Source organism: Trichosurus vulpecula, chromosome 7 (assembly GCF_011100635.1).
Source record: "Trichosurus vulpecula isolate mTriVul1 chromosome 7, mTriVul1.pri, whole genome shotgun sequence".
Lineage (NCBI taxonomy): Eukaryota > Metazoa > Chordata > Mammalia > Diprotodontia > Phalangeridae > Trichosurus > Trichosurus vulpecula.
The window spans coordinates 39,177,225-39,200,475 of NC_050579.1; the positions used below are offsets into that span (position 1 = coordinate 39,177,225).

Consider the following 23,251-nt stretch of genomic DNA (forward strand, 5'->3'; position numbering starts at 1 on the left):
AGTATCTCTCTATATGCCCACTGAGATGTATCAAGGAAGGCTGTACTAGGGATGCTGAGAGGCCATGGGGTTTAATAGAAAGAGCATAAGTTTTGGAGTCAGTCATATCCCAAGATGAAATCTCAGTTCTGATACTACTTCAGTTGAGCAATGATGGGCAAGTTGTTGGGTCTCTCGGGACTTCTGTTTCTTCATTTATAAAATGGGGACAGTAGCTGGCATTCACAGAGCACTTTAAGGCTTGCAGAGCAATTTACACACTTCGTCTTATTTGATCTTCATAACGACCCTGTGATGTGGATGCTGCCATATTTATCTTACAGGTGAGGAAACTGAGGCTCAGAGAAGTGAAGGGACCAGCCTAGGGTCACACAGCTAGTGAATGTCAAAGGCCAGATTTGCTCTCATCTTCCTGACTCCAAGTCTTTCATACGCTGTCAGCTGGCTGCCTCAAATCACCTCCGCTGCCCACCACAAATGCTTCTAAATAGAACGTGGCCATGGTTTTTTGTCCCGCTGTCACATAATAATTGTCCCCAAGATAGATGAGATTGGCATGGGTGGGGTGGCATGGGTGGGTTGGGATTTGACTCAGGATTTTAAAACCAGCACAAGGAAGGTGACAAGCAGTCAAAGTCTGTTGGAGGCAAATGGCCCCAAAGTTCTCTGGCACATTTGCAGGTGTCTGATCAAAAGCCTGTAGGCTTTCTCTATCGTGACATAGTAACTTCTCCACCCTGGAAGCTCACTCTGCTCCTGAACTTCATATACTGGAAGCATCCCCCCATCCCTGCCCTTTGCTTGGCTGGTTCCTCCCACAAACTCCATTAGGAGGAAGACACCATGGCCAGCCATCTCTTCCTTCCTCTCCAGATCTTCTCTATCAAACTTGTGGGCCAAGCACCTTCATCTCTCCCTGTCCTGACCCTTCTCTGTTCCCATTTATGTGCTGAATTCATTAGAATGTGAGCTCCTTGAGGGCAGGGGCTGTCTTTCTGTTTGTATTTGCAGTGCTTTGCACCTGCTTGACACATAGAAAGGACTTAATAAATGACTGGTGACTTGACTTGATTATGCATATGGTTTTTTTTTAAACAGTCATTCCAAATATTGTATAATGCATCATTACAGGCTGTCACTCACCTCTGGAGGCTGCCCTGCTTTGTGTGCTCCCGCCCACACGTATACACAGGGTACATCTACACACATACACATATATGCACATATATGTCTATGTATAGGAGTGGGGGATGGGAAGAGAGAGTAGTGCCTCTTAATAGTATCTACTGCGCCTACCGCAGAGGGCTGCAGTGACAACCAAATGAAGTATAAATTATCCCTTTCAATCAAGTGGGTCTAATTAGGTACCACACAACTACCAGCTATTGTCGCTGTTGTTATGGGGGCCAGCAGTGGCACAGTAGACAGAGACCTACGGCCTGGAGTCAGGGAGACCTGAGTTCAAATCTGGCCTCAGACACTTACTAGCTGTGTGACCCCGGGCAAGTCACTTAACTTCCATCTGCCTCAGTTTCCTCATCTGTAAAATGGGGATGATGACAGCCCCTCCCTCCCAGGATTATTGAGAGGCTCAAATGAAATAATAAATGTAAAATGTCCAGCACGGTGCCTGGCACACAGTAACTGCTATGTAAATGTTAGATGTTAATATTACCATTACTGCCGTTGTTCTTAGAAAGCAAAAATGATATTCCTCCTTCTACAAAGAGCTCACATTTTATCCTCTGAAGGAAGTCTTTCCCAGTCCTTCCCAGGTGCCAATGCTTTCCCCTTTCAGAGTTCTTCATCTACCCCGTATATATCTTATATGTCTCCCTCATTAGAGTGTATACTCCTTGAGAGCAGGGGCTGGTTTTAATTCTGTATTTTATTTTTGGCCTTCCTTGGTATCCTTGGCATTTAGGACAGCACCTGGCACATAGTAGTTACTTAAAAAAATGATAAGATGTACATAATGGTATTTTTGTTTGAAGAAAGCAGTCATATTTTTACATAGACAGGTTGTATACATTAAAATATCTATATGACTACTCAAGTTTTACTAATTTAATTGCCACTTCTAGATGCTTCAGTTACTGTGACTACTGCCTTTCCAATGGCAGCAGTGAAAGCCATTTTATGAATTGCAAATTAAATATGATAAATTTGCTGTTTTATAAATCCCCTAATAATAAAATTCTTGAGTTTCCAGGGAACATAGGATTTGTAAGCCCTTTATTTTGTATCATAATGGAAATCATTGGTTTTGCCCTTCATGTCTTTAAATTTCATTGGTTGCACTCCCCATGGCAATGAGATATGGTATGTTTATTCAAGTGGAGCAATGCCACTGGTTAAATACTCACAAGATTACCTAATAACCACCCCCACCTCAGCCCTGAGGAAGCAGGAAAGAACATATTTTTTCTTGCATAACAAAATAAACAATTACCTATTTGTTCAACAAGGAAAAACTAACCTGGTAGAAGGAATGAAAGCTTCTTTCTCCGGGCTGCTGCACAATCACTCGAGACTAAGAAAAACACACACACACATTCTCAGAAACGCTACAATGGTTATTTTATGAGTGTCAACCTCCAGTAGTACAGGGGATTAAAAAAAAAAATTTGCTCTGAGAATCCTATCTGTGTTACTGCCGAATCCCCGCAACGCTTTCTTGGGTAATATCCGCTTGGGATTTCATCCTTCCTAAGGGTAAGTATCTGATCAATTTCTCACTCCTTAAGGCAGGGGTCCCTAAACTTGAGGGGATACAACCCTACTGTGCTGCTAACTCAAAGGCTTAAGATTGTCTTAGGACATGAGATAAGGGTGTGGAGAAGACCTTATCCTTACAAGTCCAGAGAAAGGCACAGCCAAAAGGTAAGAATACTACATGCCCAGCCCCACGCCCTGTACTTCCAGTTACCAAAGTCACTGGCCTAGAATCAAGCCCTCATCAACAAATGATCATAGTGGATCAACATGAAAAAATATATTCTAAAGAAACGATGGCCAGAATATGGCTTTAGGAGATAGCATCTTCAGAAGGATTTTCTATTTTTAATGTATTCTTATATACATATATATGTATAAGGCCAATTGGAGAACCTAGAAACCCTTTGGAAATTACGGTGATAATACTCAGCCTTTTATGTCCTTCTCAAGAGATTCTGATAATGCAGCTGTGCCCCATCTGGCAGAGATTCAATCTAGACAAAATGGCGATTATGCTACTACGGAGTGAAGCAGGAACCTTCTAAGGGAATGTGCTGGGGGATCATTTTCCACCTCAATCTGAAAGAAGACATCAGCAATACTAGCACCTTACCTTCCTACTCCTTGTCACTTTCTTTAGAGCATAATTCAACGCAGTGAGATAGGTCTATAAAGTGTTATTTGATCTATAAAATCAGAGCATTAGAGTATATGATTTTCAGGCTCTATGTTATCTTTTTTCCTGGCAATCAAGACTGATTTAGCTATTGTGGCTGAAAATTTCCCCCAAAGGAGGCTTCGCACAGTTTTTTGCAAATCTGGCCTTACAGTCACATGGATGGAACAGGATGAAACACATTCTCAGTTTTTACTAAATACATAACAGTGAATGTCAGGACTAAGATTTTTTTTTCCAACAAGTCTGTAGCAAATAATAGTGAGTAAATGGAGAGCAGGCAAAGAAAATAATATGATTCCAAAAGAATGAAATAAAACCATGGGAAATGGTGGTTTGCAATCATTAGAAAGATTATGACATTATTGCAAATAACCTCTCAATCGGATCACTTGCACCTTACCCAAAATGCAGGCCACGAGTCTGACAGCATGAAGAATAAGTGGAAAACAGAAATTTTATCTCTGTAACATATAGCATCTTCAAAATTGATATCATACAACAAAAAGTTGATTTAAAAAACACAGAAGAGAAAAAAGTCTTCTGCCATGAAGGAAAGCATTAACTAGAGAGAAGGAAAGGAAGAAAAAGAAGGTAGGATAAGAAGCTACTTTTAAGCAGTAAATGTATTATGTTGGGAAAATGACATTAATGGAGATTAAACATGAATTTGACATAACAACGCTGTCAAAAATTAGGTACATTTTACCTTCTCTAGTAAGTAATTATTGATGTGTCCTCCTATCGGATCCCCTTTGAAATCAAAGTTGATATCCATATACTTTCCAAACCTACTGGAGTTGTCATTACGGTTGGTTTTGGCGTTTCCAAAGGCCTCCAGTACACAGTTGGATTTCAACAACATGTTCTTCACCCTTTATCACAGAGGAGTGAAAGGACATAGAAACAGTTTCAGAAATGCATTTGTAAAAAATCTAGACACTCTGCTTCTTAAAAGGATGTTGTTGTTCACTCATTTCAGTCATGTCTGGCTCTTCATGACCCCATTTAGGGTTTTCTTACAAAGATACTGGAGAGGTTTGTCATTTCTTTCTCCAGTTAATTTCACAGATGAGGAAACTGAGGCAAACAAGGTTAAATGACTTGTCCAGGGTCACATAGCTATTAAGTGTCTGAGGCCAGAGCTGGACTCAGGAAGATGTATCTTCCTGACTCCTGGGCTGGCATTCTATCCATTAAGCTATCTCACTGCCTTAAAAGGATATATTTAGCATAATAGCCTAGCAAAGAAGTGATCCAGTGCCAGTCATACCAAAATGTGTGTGTGTGTGTGTATGTGTGTGTGTGTATATGTGTGTGTGTGTGTGTGTGTGTGTGTGTATCTGGTGCTAATTAAATGTGCTGACTCCCAACTTTGTGTTAATTTTGTTCCCCCAAATAAAATCCTTCCTCAAAAGGTAAAAATTTGCTACTGTTGGGGATATTTAAAAAAATGTACCAAAGTCTCTAGAGGCAATTCCAAAAGGAAAATTCTGAAAACATTCTGAGTATTAGCAGCATGTAGGAAAGTCTATAGACTCCCAAGATGGCTACTTGGAAAGGAAAGCTCAAATGGAAATTTTCATTCTGGTATATTTACCCAAAAAGAACAGTGACCTTCTTCCAATGAAGTCTTCTACTGGTGAGGCCCCATAAGGCACAGAAGAGGGCCTGGGGTCTCAGAGGCCATGCTAACACAGTTCAGAATCCATCAGCTCCTTCCAAGCAGGAAATGTTTTGAGTACCTTTCCAGCAATAGACTGTATGTCTGTCATATCAGGACCAGCCAAGCTAAGTTCTGAGAAACTCATTACAAGTTGGAAGTGTAGCAGAGTGGACAGAGAGAGGTCCTTGAAGCCAGGAAGACCTGGATTTGTTTGCCTCCGACATATACTGGCTGACAGATCTTGGGAAAGGCATTTAATCTCTAAAAGTTCTAAGCCAGAAGTATTGTGTGGCCCAACAAGATTAAAACATAATTGGGAAATATTTACCAAAACAAATAAAAATACAAAATAGATAATGTTCATTTGTGGTTTTCTAAGTCAACGTAGGACCCAGGGAGTTCATTCATTTCTTTTTGAGTTTGATGCCAGGGCTTCTTAAAGTTGTTTCGCTTTTGACTCCTTTTCACATTTTGGTAGAGTTAGTTGGCATTGCATGGCCTGAGGGCATGCATAGTGCAATGTGCGTATGCTTTGTGTTCAGAACCAAGGCTACAGTGAAGTTGCACAAAGCAACACTGACAAGCACTGCCAGAAACACTCTGGATTCATCATGCATTTGGGTTTTAATTAATTAATTAATTTTTGGTGATTGTGCATTTAGAAACCTTTTACTGTTGCCAAATTTTTTGCAGCCCTATATGGGGTCCCAACTCACAGTGTAAGATGTGCGCTGCTCTAGGCAGCTCTCTAAGACAAGGAAGATATTAACCTGTACTGGAAGGTTGATTTTCCTCACTTGGGAGTTCCCTTTACCAATGAAATCACAAATGCAGTTTCTGTTCCACCACAATTCTGGCCACTCAGGGATGCCTTTTTTACTTTAAACCTTGGGCATGCATGAAGACCATTTAGTAAGGTGCACAAGAGGTACATCTACTCCAGGGGTGGAAGGAATATCCTTACCAATAAGACTCTTTTAATACTGATGTTGTCACCTAATTTTATAAGCATACTTCATGTGTTGGCAGGAGGACAGTCACTATGTCCTTTTTTATAAGGTACTTGGTCTTTTATGCCTATGTAATGTGAATAGGGCAAAAATCTTGGGTTGTGCTCTAGTCAGACATCACGCTGGGACTTCTCAGCCTTGTTTTAGTCCATGATCACAGATGGTCATCTTAATTGGGTTAGGATTTATATGTCTGCGTGCAAAAATCAATCAGCCTCTAAAAGAAAAATAGCTCTATGAATGTTGCGTTAATGATGGTAGGGAAGGTACCAAATGGTTCTTAATCAAGACTGGGTACAGAAGGGTTTTTGTGAGCTAGCATTTACATACAGAAGCTCAAAACCTCCATTTGTTTCAAATAAACTTTTCTGTGGAGTGCTTACTAGCAAGAGCTGATACTTTATAGAGAGCATTGTCTGGGTTACAAAATGCTTTCCATCCGTCTGAACTTCACTGTGCCCTGGGAGGTATTTAGTAACAAAAATAGCCACTATTTACGTAGCACTTCGAGGTTAGCAAAGTGCTCTACAAACAGGATCTCATTTTAGTACAAATAGTAGGAACAGATATCATTATTCCCACTTTGCAGGTGAGGAAACAGAGGCACCAGCAGGTCTGCAAACTGGATTGAGAACCCAGAGTTAAATAAGAAACCAAAGATTTGAATCTGAGACCTAAACTCCAAGCCCAGAGCTCTTCCCAAATACTGTAGCTGCCTCTTTACTTATAGAAATAGCTAAGAATTTGAAACATATTAACAGGAGATAACACCCAGTAAGACTGAAGTGCCTTGGTTGTCAACAGATATTTATTGAATGACTGAACAGAATTTAAAGATGTAAGCTTAGGCAAAAAATATAGGCTTAACTGCTTGGAAAGTAAAAGTCCATGGGTACTTGATGGTAATATGCAAAATATGCCCTTACCTTTCGACCTCCGCTCTCTGGCTGGGATTGGTAATGGCAGCAATATACTGCATTATATATTTACTGGCTTCAGTTTTCCCAGCACCACTTTCACCTAAAATAAACCCATAAACATGAATTATATAGTACATAAGCATTCAAGCTCAAAGCAGTAACTAAAATAATGTTTTTTTTTTAAAAACCACATCACCTAACGTCATCACTGGTCACTTAAAATGACTCCCCTTCTCACTCATACTTGGGTAGGCTTGGAAATATTTTATCTCTTTGATATGATATTTGATTTCCTATAATTTTAGAAAAAATAAGTCACTGCAAAAGGAAAAAATAACACAAGCTTAAGATTTATAAAGTCTCTTGTTTTTAATTCAAGAAGAAAAAAGGTCTGAAATAAACTTCTTAGTTTGAAAGATGAATAACTCTCAGAGCTGACTGCTAATCAGGTGGAATGGAAACATTTTAAGGATTGAAAAGCTGCTCATTGTTAAGATCACTGACCTACAATAGAGTTTTAAAGACCCTGGTTATTAGAAAAAAAGGGAGAAAATGTGATTCTTTCAGACAATAAGGGGGAAGAATGACATTCAGTGGCTTCAATAAAGAAAGAGTGGGAATATTAGGGAGTTACAACTAGGAGTGTGCAATACAAAAAAATACCGAATTAGGAATCAGAAGACGTGGGATCTGATCTGGGCACTCTGACCTTACCAAGCTGTTTGCCTGACCTTGGGGGAAATCACACATTCTTTCTAAGGTTCAGTTTCCTCATCTGTAAAATCAGGATAATAATAACTGCCCTACCTTCTTTCCATGGTTGTCATGACAACCAAATGAGATAACAGATGTGAAACTACTTTTAAAAGCATGAAATGCTCCATCGCTCTGTGGTGTTATTACTACTAAAGGCGACTTTCAGTTTGCAGAAGATTGGTCTAGGTATCCTATAAATACAGAAATCCCAGAGTAGTATGCTGTACACAAAGGAACGATTGTTCCCAATACAAAATGCTACAGTTGCCTACTTTTCACTCAAAGCTTCCCTTTTCAATGTATATATTTTTCAGTTCTTCAATTACATCTGTGGACAAAGCCTCTAGTAAGTGGTAACCTCCCTTTTTAACACCATGTAACTTCAGAGCAGAGGCATTCCCTGTTTGATGGTGGTAACTGTAGACAAAAACACACTGTCAGATGAAATGATGTGATAGGAAGCAAACTGTAAGACCCATATTATAAAACAGTAACCAGTTAAACAACATTACACTGGGATCTTGCGACTTTATGATGGGACTTGGTTACAATATTGTTGTTCATCCTTCATTTGTGAAGAGGATCAATCACGGTTGATGTCTTCACTTGCACATGAATTAGATTTCAGTAAGGCAGAGTTGCACAAAGTCATCAGAACCCTCCCCCCCCCGCCCTTCCAGTGGCGGGAAAAACAGCAAGATGACTGGTGATGACCCAGGATGCCGCGGATGACCTTGGCATCTTTGATGGCTCACCAAGCTCTAAGCACTCCACAGAGTCTATTTTAACCACCTTCATGACCACCGGAACAAACTTTTCTCCTCTGCCCATTCTGCCAGGGGAAGTCTTCACATGCTTGGGGTGGACATCTCCTTAACTCAGCAAGAGGTTTGAGGACTATTGGTTACCCTTAACCTGATTTATCCCAACTATCTATAAGTTTTTACCAGGGTGTAGCCGCTGTGCATGCTACAACTTCTTAGAGCCACAGGTAAGAGTTGGGTGAAAGGTGGATACCAAAGGTGTCCTGAAAAGGGCTCAGCAAGTCCTCCATGACACCTCCCTAAATACCAAGATTATAATATATTGACGATACTATTGCAAAATACTGTTTGTCAGGGCAGCCTTATGGGCACACGTTTACACATTGCTAGTCAGTACATCTCCCCTTCCCACAGTGGGAAGGCCAATAACTTCCCATTCTTAGCTTCTTCACCTGATACAGGGAAACATATCCTTCACTCACAAGAAGGGAGTTAGTTCCATTGCTACAATTATTGGAAATTTCTAATGGTAAATCCTAGAATAAGAAGGGTTTCCTATATGTGGATACGAATATAAAGGTAAGGAAGCCTTGAAGAGAAGGCAGGAGGAGCAGGAAGATATCAGCAAACTATTAGGGAGGCTAGGGAAGATCTTAGTTTAAAAAAAATGCATACTTGTATAACCCTACCCCCTCTTGACTCCCCTCACCACATACATTTTTATTATCTTTTTACTTGTTGAGAAGTGGAAGGTAAAAGGACAAGGGCCAGAAGGAGAGAGGAAGAAAGAGAGTAGGATAGGAACGACAAGATGGGCAAGTCCCATTAAGGTAGTTAAGTCTTCCAGGTTTTGTTGGGATGGTCCTTTTTAATGACTTGCATTATACAAGTACCTCCAGGACCTAGAAAGATTGTCCTGGGGCATTTATTTGGACACAATTTGTGACATACTATAGATTTATTAAACTGCTCACATCAAAATCTTAAATTTGAATAGGGTAATTTACAAGTAGTTCACAGGGTGGAGAACTTTGCCTGTAGCTTAGAACTTGAGATGCTGGGTCCTGGGGAAAGGCATCCATTTTTAGCTCAACTGCTTTGTATCAAGAGAACGTAGGATAAATCAAACAAAATGAGAAGCTATCCAACTCACTGAACCAGTGTTTTATAAGCCCCCAAACATAAACTATTCACGGAAGGACCCTGTATTTAATGAGAACTGCTGTAAGAACTGGAAAACATCTGGCAGAAGTTAGATTTAGACGAGTACCTTACAACATATACCACAGTAAGCTCAAAATGGATATTCAATCTGAACATTAAAAGAGTCACATCATAGAGAAAAAATGGAGAAGAGAAGTAGATCTGGTACCTTTTGTAACCGTAGCTGAGAAAAGGATTTTTAACCAACCAAGGCTTGAAGATTATCAATGAAGAAAATCAATAATTCTGATTACATGAAATTAAATAGCATTTGCTCAAACAATATCAGTGCAGTTAGGATAAGAAAGAAAACTAAAATTAGGAAAAAATTCTTTGCATCTAACATTTCTGATGAGGGACTCATATCATGGATATATGAGAAACTAACACAAATATATATGTATATATATATGTGTGTGTATATAAATGTATATGTACACACACACACATATATACACTTATATACATATACACACATATATATATATAGCTAAGAATCATTTCCTAATAGATATGTGGTCAAAGGATATGAACAAATGGTTCTAAAATGACAAAATATTCATAATCATGAAAGATTGCTTCAAATTGCCCATAATTAGACGAATGCAAATTAAAACAACTCTGAGGTTTTACCTCATGCCCAGAAAATTAGCATCAGTGTTAAAGGGGATGCTGAAAGACAGGCATAATAACACACTATTGGTGTAGCTGTGAGATGGTCCAACTATTCTGGAAAGTTACTTGGAATTAGGCTAAAAAAAGTGACTCAAATACCAATACTCTTTGACCTGTAAAGACATTTTCTAGGCATATACCAGGAGGAGGTCAAGGACAGAAAGAAGGAATCTATATATGCCAAAACATTAACAGTGGTACTTTTTGTGAGAGCAAAAAATGGAAAACAAAACAGATAGCTAGAAATTGGGGAATGGCTGAACAAATGCTTGTATATCAGTACAATGGAATATTAATATGCTGTAAGAAAAGACTAAGGTGAAAAAGAACTCAGAGGCAGAACACTAATAGGTACTGATTCTGAATGAAGCTAGAAGTACCAGGAAAAATGATATGCATAATGACAATAATGTAAATGGAAAAAATAAACAACCAAAGTTGAACATTGTGTAATGATAATGACCAAACTTGGCCCCAGGAGAAGAGGTGAGAAAATGCACCTCCTTCCTCTTCATTGCAGAGGTGAGAGATGATAAGTATAGAATCAACTCAATCAATCAATCAGCCAATAAGCATTTATTAAGGGCCTGTTATTTGTTTGGCACTGTGCTAGATACTGTGGACACAAAGACAGAAATGAAATGGTCTCTGTGCTCAAGAAGCTTATGTTGTATTGGGAAAGACAGCTAACTATATGTAGCACATATGAAGAATAAATACAAGCTAAGTTGAGGAGGAAAAAATCTAGCAACCGGGGCGGGGGGCAGGAAGGGCTTCATACAGGAACTAGTACTTGGGCTGAGTTGTGAAGGAGCCTAATGATTTTAAGAGGCCGAAGTGAGGAAGAAATGCACAGGGAGCCTGTTCAAAGGCTGGGGGTTGGAAACTGGAGTGTCATGTGTGTAAAACAGCAGGAAGGCCAGTTTAGTTGATTCATGGAGTGTTTAAAGGAGAACAGTATTAATAAGCCTGGAAATTTAGTCTAGAATCAGCCTGTAACAGGCTTGAAACACCAAATAGAGGAACCTGTATTTGATACCAAAGCAAAGTAATGCAAAGTCAGTAGAATTGATTGAGCAGGGAAGTGATCTGATCAGATTTGTCATTTAGGAAAATCACACTGGCATCTGTGGGGAGGATGGATTAGGGGAGAAACTCAAGGCAGGAAGACAAACTGGGAAAGTATTGCAATCAAACAGATGAGATGTGATAAGAGTCTGAACAAAGACTGTAAGCATGTAAGTAGAGATATGAGGATGGATAAAAGAGATATTGTAGCCATAGATTCAACAGGATTTAGTAAATTTATTTCTCACCATCATCCTTCCGGTCATCCAGGTTTGCAGACCAGGAATCATCCTCAACTGGTCATTCTTCCTCGCCCCACATTATTTAATTAGTTACCAAATTTGGTAGAATCTACTTTAGTAACAGAGAATTTTGAAAGAGGGGAGGGCATAGGGCATGGGTATATGGAGATAATGAGTTTTGTTTTGAACAATTATTGGAGTTGGAGATAGCTATAAGACATCCTGTGGGGAATATCCAATAGGTGGTTGGTTATGTGAGACTTCAGAGCTCAGGAGAGAGATTAGGGCTGGCTATATAGATCTGAGAGTCATCTGCATAGATATGATAGTTAAGTCCACGGGATTCAATGAGGTCACTAAGTGAGAAAGTATATGCAGAGAAAAGAACTGAAGACAAAGCTTTGGGGGACAAGCACAGTTAAGGGGCATGATATCAATGATAATCCAGCAAAGGAGACTGAGGAGGAGTGGCCAGTCAGAGAAAAGACCTAAGAGAAAGCAGTGGCATGAAGATCCAGAGAGAACAGGTTGTCAAGGAGAGGATGGCAAGTGGCATTAAATGCTACAAAGAAGTCAAAGAGGATAAAGATTAAGGAAAGACCACAAAGTTTGGCCATTAAAAGAACATAACAGCTGGAAGTGAAAGAGAAGGGAGATGTAGGACGATAGCCTCAAAGGGCAGTAGTGTCAAATGAGGGTTTTTTTAAGATGGGAGAGATTTGGGCATATTTATAGGCAACGAGGCAGCCCATAAAAAACAAAAGATTAAAGATTGTCCAGAGGGGTGGTGAAAATATAGTGGAAATGGGAAAAAGAATTGATCTATCTATCTATCTATCTATCTATCTATCTATCTATCTATCTATCTATCTACCTACCTATCCCTGTATCTATCTAGACATAGATATGGAGATAGATGGATAGACAGATAGATACATAGATAGACAAACAGACAGATAGAGATAGATAGATAGATAGAGACAGATAGGTAAAGAGAGAATTGATCATGGTAAAGAGAAATACCACTTCTTCATCAGAGATAAAGGGGGAAGGCATAGAAGGTGATAACACAGAGCTTTGAGAGAGAGAGAAAAGGAGAAGTTGGACCTCACTGGGAAATGGTCTTAATTTTTCTGGTAACGTATGAAGAAAGGTCTCTGCTAACAGGGAGGGAGTGCTATGGAAAGCTTCAGAGAAGAAGATATAAAATAGTTTCTATGGGGAATGAGACAGAGAGTGATCTAGGGAGGACCAAAAGGACTGTCTTGCTGCAGTGAGGGCCCAGTTGAGATTAGATAGCACAGATCCGTAATGGACCCAGTCTGTGGAGTTGTGTGACTGCATTTGGTAGTCAATTAGGACTGGAGGAGGCAGACAGGAAGAATAATGCGGGATGGTGTTTGGCAAGGCAAGAGCAGCAACGGGACAAGGGAGAGCGATTCAAGAGTAGAAGACAGTATCATTCTGATGTGGTTAACTATGAGGTTCAGATTGAGAAGGGAGGCTAGAGTGACATCCAGGGAGATTACTGACAAGTGGACACTGGAGGGCAGAGTGAAGAGGAAGAGAAGGCACAGGAGGGCTGAAGCATAAGGAGAGGTGGAATGATAGGAAGTCATGGTCAAACAGAGGCATTTTAAAAATCTCAACCAGAAAAGTGAAACAGTAGTAGGTGATCATGAGCTCAAAGGCATGATGGTCCCTTTGAGTGTCTTGGAGTGAAGAAATAGGTCAGAGGGGCTGAGGAAATAAAGGAGCTTGAAGATTAAGGGAACACCCATGGAAATGCTCAATGCAGGGGTTGGGATAGAAATGAAAACTGACCTTGGCAGTGAACTCTGGGAGAAAGGAAGAAGAGTGGCCTGGGTGCTCAGAGATATCTGGGGCTGATGCAGCTGGACTTTGCTGAACTATATTCTCCCTGCCACCCCTTTTAAATCCTTAGGTATAAGAGATGGGTTATTGGGCTGGAGTGGGAGGAAGGAGTATATTTGAAAAGAAATGTGATTTAACAACAAAATGCACTGATATGAGACCATGAGAACTTCACAGACCAGGATTCTCCAGTGTACCTTCCCTGTAACTACAGCTCTTCTTAGGGCTACGGTAACGGGAAAAGGGGACAGCTAGGTGGCACAGTGGATAGACCACCAGGCCTACAATCAGGAAAACTCTCCCATTCCCGAGTTCAAATCTGGGCTCAGACACTTACTAGCTGTGTGACCCTGTGAAAGTCACTTAACCTTGTTTGCCTCAGTTTCCTCGTTTGTAAAATGAGTTGAAGAAGGAAACTGTAAAACACTTTAGTATCTCTGCCAAGAAAACCCCAAATGGGGTCATGAAAAGTCAGACACAATTGAAAATGACTGAACAACAAATGGCAAAAGATTAAGCTTTTCACTGAAACTGTGTCTCTCCCCAGTGGCAACAGCCATATGGCTCAATCTGGAGGCCTATGAAGAAGGCAGAATTTTCTTCCATCTCTTGCTTTACTGCCCTTCTTATTCCAAATTGGTTAGTCAAAAATATGGCAGCTTCATACAAGAAAAAAATATGTAAGCATGATCAAGATTTCTGTATAGCAAGGGCCTACAAAAAAGGATTACTGTTGTACTTCCTTTATTGTTTGAGAGTGATAAGCAAACTGCTAGACAAACATCAGCTAAAAGTAGGCAGCCATTACTGAATGAAGGCAAATATGGTCATTTTGGAATTCCTTAGTTTATAGAATAAGAGTTTTCTTTGGCTAAGTCCATGACCTTAATAGAAAGTTAGTGAGATGGTAGGATAGTACTCAATAAACCATACCCATTAATTTTGTGCCTGGACAATAATTTATGTATTTATTGATAGCCTTCCAATTGGAAGCATTCAGATTTAACCAATTCCTCTGTATGTAATTCTCATCTTTTTTAAAAAAAGTTTTCTTGGTGTGCTTTGTTTTTACATCTCACCGATTTCCTGACATACCCTTCCTCTTGTCCTCTACCCAGCAAGATGCAGACACGAAACAAATAACATAAAATATTTCAGCAAAATCAATGCATTAACTATACCTGACAGTGTGTTCTGCATGTCATACCCATAATCCTCCACTTCACCAATAAAGGGATAGATGGATGTGCACCTTGTCATCTCTTTTCAGTTTTGTTTTCTTATTCTGTTTAATTTGTTGCTGATGTTATGTATGCATACATACATACATACATACATATATACATGTATGTATATAGAAATTTATGTGTATATATATAATATACAAAACATATGTGTGTATATATGTCTCTGTGTGTGTGTGTGGTGCCTATTTATTTGTTTATTTATTTATTTGTTTGTTTGTTTATTTATTTATTTATTTATTGCCATGCCTCCCCCCAATTCTAAGGTCAATTCTGCACTGGTTCACATAGGTCTTTGATGGGTTTCCTCTTTCCAGCGATGACAATTTCTACAAAGCTGTTTATGCTACTCAGCTTAGCGATCCTACTTTGGGGAATGGAGCATGAAGAAACCACTCAAGAGAAAGAAAGGAATCTGTACAAAAATGTTAAAAACGACCCAATACCAAAAAAAAGAAAGAAAAAGGGAATGGCCATGATCTACAAACACAACAGAACAATAGTATGTAATCAGAAATTATAAGTGTGCAGACATAAGTGTTTATGTGAAACAAGGCTTCTTAACCTTTCTGTGTGTGTCATGGACCCCTTCTGATGAAGCTCATGGACCCTTCTCAGAATAATATTTTTAAATGTGTAAAATAAGATACACAGGATCATAAAGGAAACCAATTCTATTGAAATAGTTATCAAAATATATGAACGAGTCACAGACATCAGGTTAAGAACCCGTGATGTATAATAATAGTGAGAAAAAAATCAAAAAATAAAATGGAACCCACATGGATTGCACTTGTGTAAACATGTACGTACAAAGAAACATGAGAGGCAAGCCACCCTCTCCAGCATACCTGATATCACAATACAAGTGTCTTTTGATCGCCTCTTCATTGCTTTGTAAGCAGCATCAGCAATGGCAAAGAGATGAGGCGGCCTTTCATAGAGCTCACGCCCTTTATACTGCTCAATTGTGTCTCTTCCATAGATATTCAAGGATTTATAAGGGTTCATAGAAACAACGACTTCTCCAATAAATGTGTAGATGCGTCCTTTTTCAAACCTGCAGTAAAGATGTCAAAGAAAAAGGAAGCGTCAGCTGGAATAGATAAATGTTATTTCTTTCCTATATGATTATTTCTCTCATGTTGTCATGCTCTGGGATACCAGGGACAATCTCTTAGCTAGTACCTCTCTTCCTGAGCTACAGTCCTCTATCTCCAACTGTCTGCTGGATGCTTCTACTGGGATGTCTTTTAGGCATCTCAGACTCAACCTATCCAAAAGAGAATTCATTACCTTACTCACCAAAAATCCCATCCCTCCTAACCACTATTCCTTTTGAGGACGCCAGGTTTTTTTTTTTCCCTTGATGACATGAATTACTTTGGCACCAGCCTAGGGAAGTCTATGGATCCCTTTTCAGAATATTTTTTTTTAAAATTCATATTTGAAAGAAATGTTGAATTTTAGTTAGAAGTTAGTGAAACTAAAGATAGAATTTTTTCCCCATTCAAGTTCATGGACAATTTGAATTCTAGCCATGGACCCCAGGATAAGAGCTCTGATTCTAATCACTCAGGTTTGCAAACTAGTGGTATCCCTGGCTCTCCCTCACTGCCCTTATGTCCACTTGCTAGGCATGTATTATTGATTCTCCAGCACCACATCTCTCTACTGACATATCCTCCACCCAAATGCAGGCATCATGTGGGTCTCATCTAGACTACTGCTTTGGCCTCCTGATCCGTCTGGTCTCTCCTTTCCAATCCATCCTCCACAGTCACCCAATTAACATGCCTGAAGCGCAGATCTCAGTGGTTCTCTATTTCTCCTAGGCCAAAACAAATGTATTTGGTTGGTAATGAAAATTTGGTAGCTGGGGACTTACTAGCACTTTGAGATTGGCATTTCACATAGACTGATCTTAACAGCAACTTTGGGAGGTAGGTGCTATTATTATCCCCATTTCACAGATGAAGACATCGAGGCTGAGGCAGTCAAGGGCCTTGCCCAGGGTAAAAATACAAATAGGATGACGTGTCTGAGGCAGGATTTAAACTCTTGTCTTCCTGACCGGAAGGCCAACACTCTATCTACTGTGCCCCAAGAGGATTACATATCACAGCCCTTCCCACGTGTGGCATTTCAGACAAAGCCTACTTGCTGTGACCATTCAGAACACTGGTTCTCTAAGCCTTTACACAGGCTGTGCCTCATGTGTGGAATGCTCTTTATCCTCAACCTCTGCTTCTTGGATCCCTGACCTCCCTTCAAAACTCAGCCCAAGCGTTACCAAGACCAAGAAGTCTTTCCGGACTTTCCTGACCCCCCTCCCCCCACCCCGCATTGTGCCCCATCTGCCAAAATTGTGTTTTTTGCATATATTTCACATTTAGTTATCTCTATTCCTGGTCTCTCTCCCTAGTAAGCTCCCTGAAGGTGGGAGCTGTTTGATTTCCTTTTTTGCATTCCCAGTGGCTAGCACCTTATGTGGCACATAGGAAAACATGCTTAAAGATAAATGCATAAACACATTAAATAAACATGTGTAAAATCTGCATAAATTGCACATAAACAACAACAAAAGACACATTTAAAAATCTTCTTGTTGAGTTGAATTCACATTTCAATAGGCTCAGAATTTCCTTTGAGAATCAGTGACTGCTGTTTCTCTTCACACATGGTTAGGGAGCAAAGCCAGTAGAGCCTAAGACAGAAGGGAATGGTAACCAACCATTTGGAGGATAGGGAATTCCTACTCCTAAAATAGAGGGAAGAAGACAGGAGAGAACAAATAAATTTCCCCAGGTAAAGAAACCATAGTGGAGGAATTAAAGTACTTTTAGAAAGGAAGGTTACAGTTATTAAAGTTAGCCTGGAAACTTATTCAAGAAATCAGTGGGGGCAGCTAGGTGGCACAGTGGATAGAGCACCTGCTCTGTGGTCAGGAGGACCAGAGTTCAAACACGGCCTCAGACTTTACTAGCTGTGTGACCCTGGGCAAGTCAGTGAACACCAACTGCCTCCAAAAAAAAGGAAAGAAATCATGGGAAGTGTAGACACAGATAGACACAGGATGACTGATATTGGGTCTGGAAGGGACTACAGAGGGCATCTATTCCACCACCTCCATTTTAGAGATGAGGAAACTGAGGCTTAGTGAGGTTGAATGATTTGCTCCTGGCTACACTGGTAGTAGCAGAAGTGGTGCTTGAACCCAGGTCTTCTGACTGGAGAGCCATTGCTCCAAGATATTTCATTTCTTCCTACACTCACTCTCAACTAAACAGATATAAATTTATATCTACAACCACACATGCCAAACCCCACACTGATAAAGAAGCATGCCCATGTGGAGAAACATGTAGGGGAATAAAAACCCAAACTTTTAATCACTGAGGCACATATACACCACACCACACCCCACACCTCTCCACACACACACGTAGAAGAACCCGGGTTGCCAAATCATCCTCACAGCATGAGCCTCCGTAGAGACTGTCCTCTAAACTTCCTTGCCATCTGGTTCATACCTCTTCCAAGGATATCAGTGGTAATTAATCATTTTAGATTAAAAGTAAGGGACCGCAAACCTCCTTCCAGCTCTTCCTGGGCTTCAAGTTACAGGATGTAATTTAGAGTAAGAGTAAACAGAGATGGTGAGAATATCAACTAAGAAACTGAAATCAAGATTTTCATCCCCTGATAGTCAGTTCATTTCTGGGTAACCCGAATCATTAGCTATCTATTTATATTCATTTGCATATATCATTTTTTTTCACATACTATCCTCTTTCCCCAGTTAAGATCAGAAGTTCCTTTGTTAGTTTCTCTACCACATTCCTTCTTTCCCCATACCATAAATAAATGCAAAAAGGCTTCTAATACATGTGGATCTAGCTATTCAAATGTCAGCACTACAAACACATCTTAAGCATTGTGTCTATGCCATGAATTTATAACATCTTAGACCTGTAAGGTGAGGAGCTGATTGCTACTCAGCTTCCTTACTCGGTTACCAATTCAACATAGGATCTTAAAAAACTCCTCTCTTCAAAGGAAATAATAATAATAATAATAGTAATAAACTTGATTCACCCTCTATATTCCATACCACCTATCAGGCAATAAGTGGTCTCCAAACATGAGTAATGAATAATCGCTAACTCTAGCCTCTTGAAATATATTGCCTGGCTCGGGAATAAAGACCAGACCTGTGATTTCCTTGATATAGAGAACTCCCTCTATCAGTGTGGGGTGGTGACTTAGAGAATGTTACCCAGGGCACTGACAGGCTATGACTTGCCCAGGGTCACACAGTCAGAATATGTCAGAGGCAGGATGCGAATGCAGTTCTTGGTGGCTCCCAGACCAGTCCTCTATTTCTCCACTATGCCAGTGGTTCTCCAAGTTTGGTCCAGGGATCCCTGGGGGTCCCCAACACCCTTTCAGGTGGTTCAGGAGGTCAAAACTATTTTCATAATAGTAATATGTTTGACTTTCTAATACAATAGAGCAATAGACATTATCCACATAAACAAAAGCTCTATGATAATTTTAAAGTATATCCAAAGGGCCTAAGCCCACAAGGTTTGAGAACCATTGCACCGCATATACCAGGCTGCCTTCATGACCCAAATATTAGAGGAAAAATGCAGGAGTCAGTTCTTCAAATTAGGGAGCAAGACACTTCACTTCACACACAGAACACTTGGAGTTAAAGGGAGCTCCGATTCCAACTCTGCCATTAATTAGCGATCTGGCCAATATCGGGTCACTCTGCCTCTCTGGGGCTCAGCTTCCTTATCTGCAGGTGGAGCGGGAGGGACAGCAGAGGATCAGATGTCAGTTAAGGTTCTCTCTAGCTCTGATCCTCTCCAGATCTAGGAGGAGCTATTATTGAATCAGAAATGCATGTACCTATAGGGCATGTGTAAATACATACAAACACATACTACATACACATGGCTGCACTCTGGATTTCCTCTACAATGACCCTGGAAGCTTATAGCAGTCCTGCAATGGACATGCTGGAAGTACCCTCCACCCCTATGGCCTCTTCCTCTGATTGGATGGCCCCTACAGAACCTCTATCCAAGGCCACCCACATCTCATTCCTCACCAGGTGGCACTCCAGACTTTCTCCACCATTCCCCGGAGCTATATCTCCCTCCCTTTCCCCCTTTCAGCTTCCTTTTCCTCTCTTCACCTATTAGAAAGTAATTTCCTTGAGGATAGGTACAGTCTTTCTGTTTGTATTTGTAATCCCAGAACTTAGAAACAGTGCCTAGCACATAAAAAGTGTTTAATAAATGCTTGTTGATTGATCATATTATATGTATATTTCCCCCTTTGGCTCTGGCTCAAGATCAGGTCTGGAAGTTGTCATTAACTAGCACACTGAGGCACAGAGGATAGAGTGCCAGGCCTGGCATCAGGAAGACTCATCTTTCTGAGTTCAAATCCGGCCTCAGACACTTACTAGTTATGTGAGCCTGGGCAAGTCACTTCAACCCGTTTGCCTCAGTTTCCTCATCTGTCAGATGAACTGGAGAAGGATATGGCAAACCACTCCAGTATCTCTGCCAAGAAAACCCAAATGGGGTCATAAAGAGTGGGCCATGACTGAAAATGACTGAACCACCACCATCACCACCATGACAAAAAGCACATTATAGAGAAACAGCAATTATCTCCCAAATGCCCATTTTATTCCTAAATTAAAACCCTGTTAAGTACCCTTAGATGTTACTACCACTACTACTGCTGCTGCTGCTACTATAATAAAAACATCAACAGATGGGCAAATAACATCACAAAGGAAAGGCCGATTATGCTACAAGTAAGGAAAGTGTATGAAATTCTCAATGTGTATTAGCAACTTTGAAAATGCTTGGAATTGATTTTCCTGAAATTCTGGAAAGGTTTTTATGCATATTCCCTAACTAACTAATCTCAGCATTCAAGCCACCACTAGGTGGTGCCCAGGTACACTTTATAAGCACAGAAACGTATTTATTCATTTGCATTTTGATAGCCTTAGGGCAAGTACACTCTCAACAGAGAAATCTAGCCTGGCTATTTTGTCACTAGATAGTACTGTACCCGGGCCAGCACAGGCAGACAGCAAGGAGAGCTTCCCTCCCCAAGGCCTTTCTGCAAGTTCTTTCAGTAATTCCTTAGTGCTACAAACTTTGAAGCTAAAGTAAACCCAAAGAGTTAGAGTTAGGGTTAGTTTAATTGTGACTAACATGGCAACTAAACTAAAGCTTTTCTGTAAACATTTTATGCTGTACAGTAGCTACTTCAAAAACTATACCCCCAAACTGGAATATTTGGCAAGTGAGTTTCTCTACAGCTATAACAACGTGACATCTAATGAAATACATAGTTATTTTAATGGGGAGGGGAATGTCTAGCTATCCTTTTACAATGAGCTCTTATGGGTGCACCTCTGACAGTCTCATTTATTCTCTGGATTCAGTTCAAGTAAACAAACATTTAGTGCCCACTATGTGCAAGGGACTGACTATTCGAGCCTGTTTTATGACTGAGTTCCAGTGCCTTCATTGCACCCAAACCAGCTAGGTCAGTTAAGAAATGATCATTTAATATTAAGAAAACTGGTGTAGGAATCAGGAAACTTGGATTCAAAACCAGGTCTGCTGCTAATTAGCAGGGTATCCTGTAGGTGGGTCTCTTCACCACCTGCCATCTCACTTCCTGAATCTAGAGAATGAAGAAGTTGGACTAGACTGACTCCTAAGATACCCATCTAAAACCATACCACCGGCAGGACATAAACATCCCAATGAGTTGTTTCCATCAGATTAACACCTTAGGAAGCCAGGGACTTCCACTGCAAATCAATCCAAGAAGCAGTTCTTAGGCAAATACTGTGTATAAAGACACTGTCCAGGGCACTGAGAATAGAAAGATCCTCGGTCGATCAACAGTGACCTAATTGATCTTTGGTCAATGATCTAATGGTCTCTTAGTGCTAAGGACAAAAGGGAAGTAGTGCTTGCCTTTAAAGGGCTTACATTTTATGGAGGAAAATAAATATACATTTAAGGAAATAAGACATACATTCAGAAAAAGTTTATCCAATATAATTTTGTTCTGAAAATAGGTAACACCCACTTGTCAAGTATAAGATTTTAAAAAGCCCTTTCCTCTCAACAATCTCTGAGCATGAGGAGGCCAGACATCATCATCTTCATTCTCCAGTTGAGGAGCTTGAGGCTCAGGAGGGATCTGTGGACAGGCTGAGATTCTAAGCCTGGCATTTCTTGGCTATAGGTCCAGTGGCTCTCTCACTACTATACAGAGAGGAGCTACTAAAATAGCACACAACACAAATGCTGTTCTCAAGATATTAGGCAATCTAATGGTGGAAGACAGAAAGACACATTCATAAATAATCAAGTCAGCCAATGTATACTACGAATCTACTATGTAGGAGGCACTGGGGATACAAGACCAAAACAGACCCTGTCCTTATATTAGGAAGGCAGAATTTATGATTTCAAAGAGAATCTCATATGTGCCTAAAAGGTCCGGAACCGCAGGATATAAGGAATTCTCTAGGCAGAAGGCAGGAGAACTAAAGCATGTATTTACACTCCACAATAACAAGCCCACAAACCAGCATCCCCATTTTGATATTTTCATCAAAAGCTTCCAGGCCCAATAAGTCCGCCTTACAAGGGTAACCAGGAGGCCACAGAGAAGCGAGATGGTATAAGGCAAAATCCTATACATGCTTCCCCTCTACGGTAAGAAGATTACCCACTAGCCTCTAGTCAGATCTGCTACTGGCAGCTCAGCTGCGGCTGTAGGCGTCTCTGGCTCCAACCGGAAAAGGAAAGGAGGATCTTCAAGCTGTCCTCTCCCCTCTTATAGAGTTTTTGACATCATCAAGCGCCGCCTGAACGACCAGGGCCAATTGGTTCTTGACTTGGCCCCTCCCCCTAGCATAGACCACATTAACACACCTCCCCTCAGCCAGCGCCACGACTCATCACACAGGAAGCTCTGGTCCTGCCCCGGAAGAGCAAGCCCCAGCGTCCAGGGAAGCTCAACGAGGCAAGCTGAGTCATTCAAAGAAAACAAAGTCCATTCTGGCTACAATCCTCAATCAACTTACAGCTGAATTGTGGGAGAGGGAACAGAAAGCACATATATGGGTATATAAAACATTTATAAAGCAGATACTGGATAATCCTGCAGGGGAAGGCACTTGCTGAGGGGGCCAGGAAATGCTTCATGCAAAGACAGGTGCTTGCTGAGTCTAGAAGGAAATCAGGAGGTTCCACCTCCAAGAGCTGGAAGTGATGATGAAGGGGGAAGAGAGATGGTCAGAAAAAAGGCACAGAGATGTAACATTATGTTAGCACTAGTCAGTACCAGTATGGCTGGACCATGGTGTACA

General features: G+C 40.5%; 1 protein-coding gene across 2 annotated transcripts in view; it reads right to left on the reverse strand.

Moving 5' to 3' along the window:
- Positions 1 to 23,251, reverse strand: part of MYO1D (myosin ID) — a 398,701-nt gene that overhangs the window by 255,906 nt on the left and 119,544 nt on the right. For both annotated transcript variants that reach the window (XM_036768084.1, XM_036768085.1), the window contains exons 2-5: positions 15,669 to 15,877; positions 6,997 to 7,090; positions 4,104 to 4,269; positions 2,480 to 2,533 (exon numbers count right to left, since the gene is read on the reverse strand). In XM_036768084.1, coding sequence (XP_036623979.1) covers positions 2,480 to 2,533; positions 4,104 to 4,269; positions 6,997 to 7,090; positions 15,669 to 15,877 — 523 coding nt within the window. The remainder of the gene's footprint in view (positions 1 to 2,479; positions 2,534 to 4,103; positions 4,270 to 6,996; positions 7,091 to 15,668; positions 15,878 to 23,251) is intronic.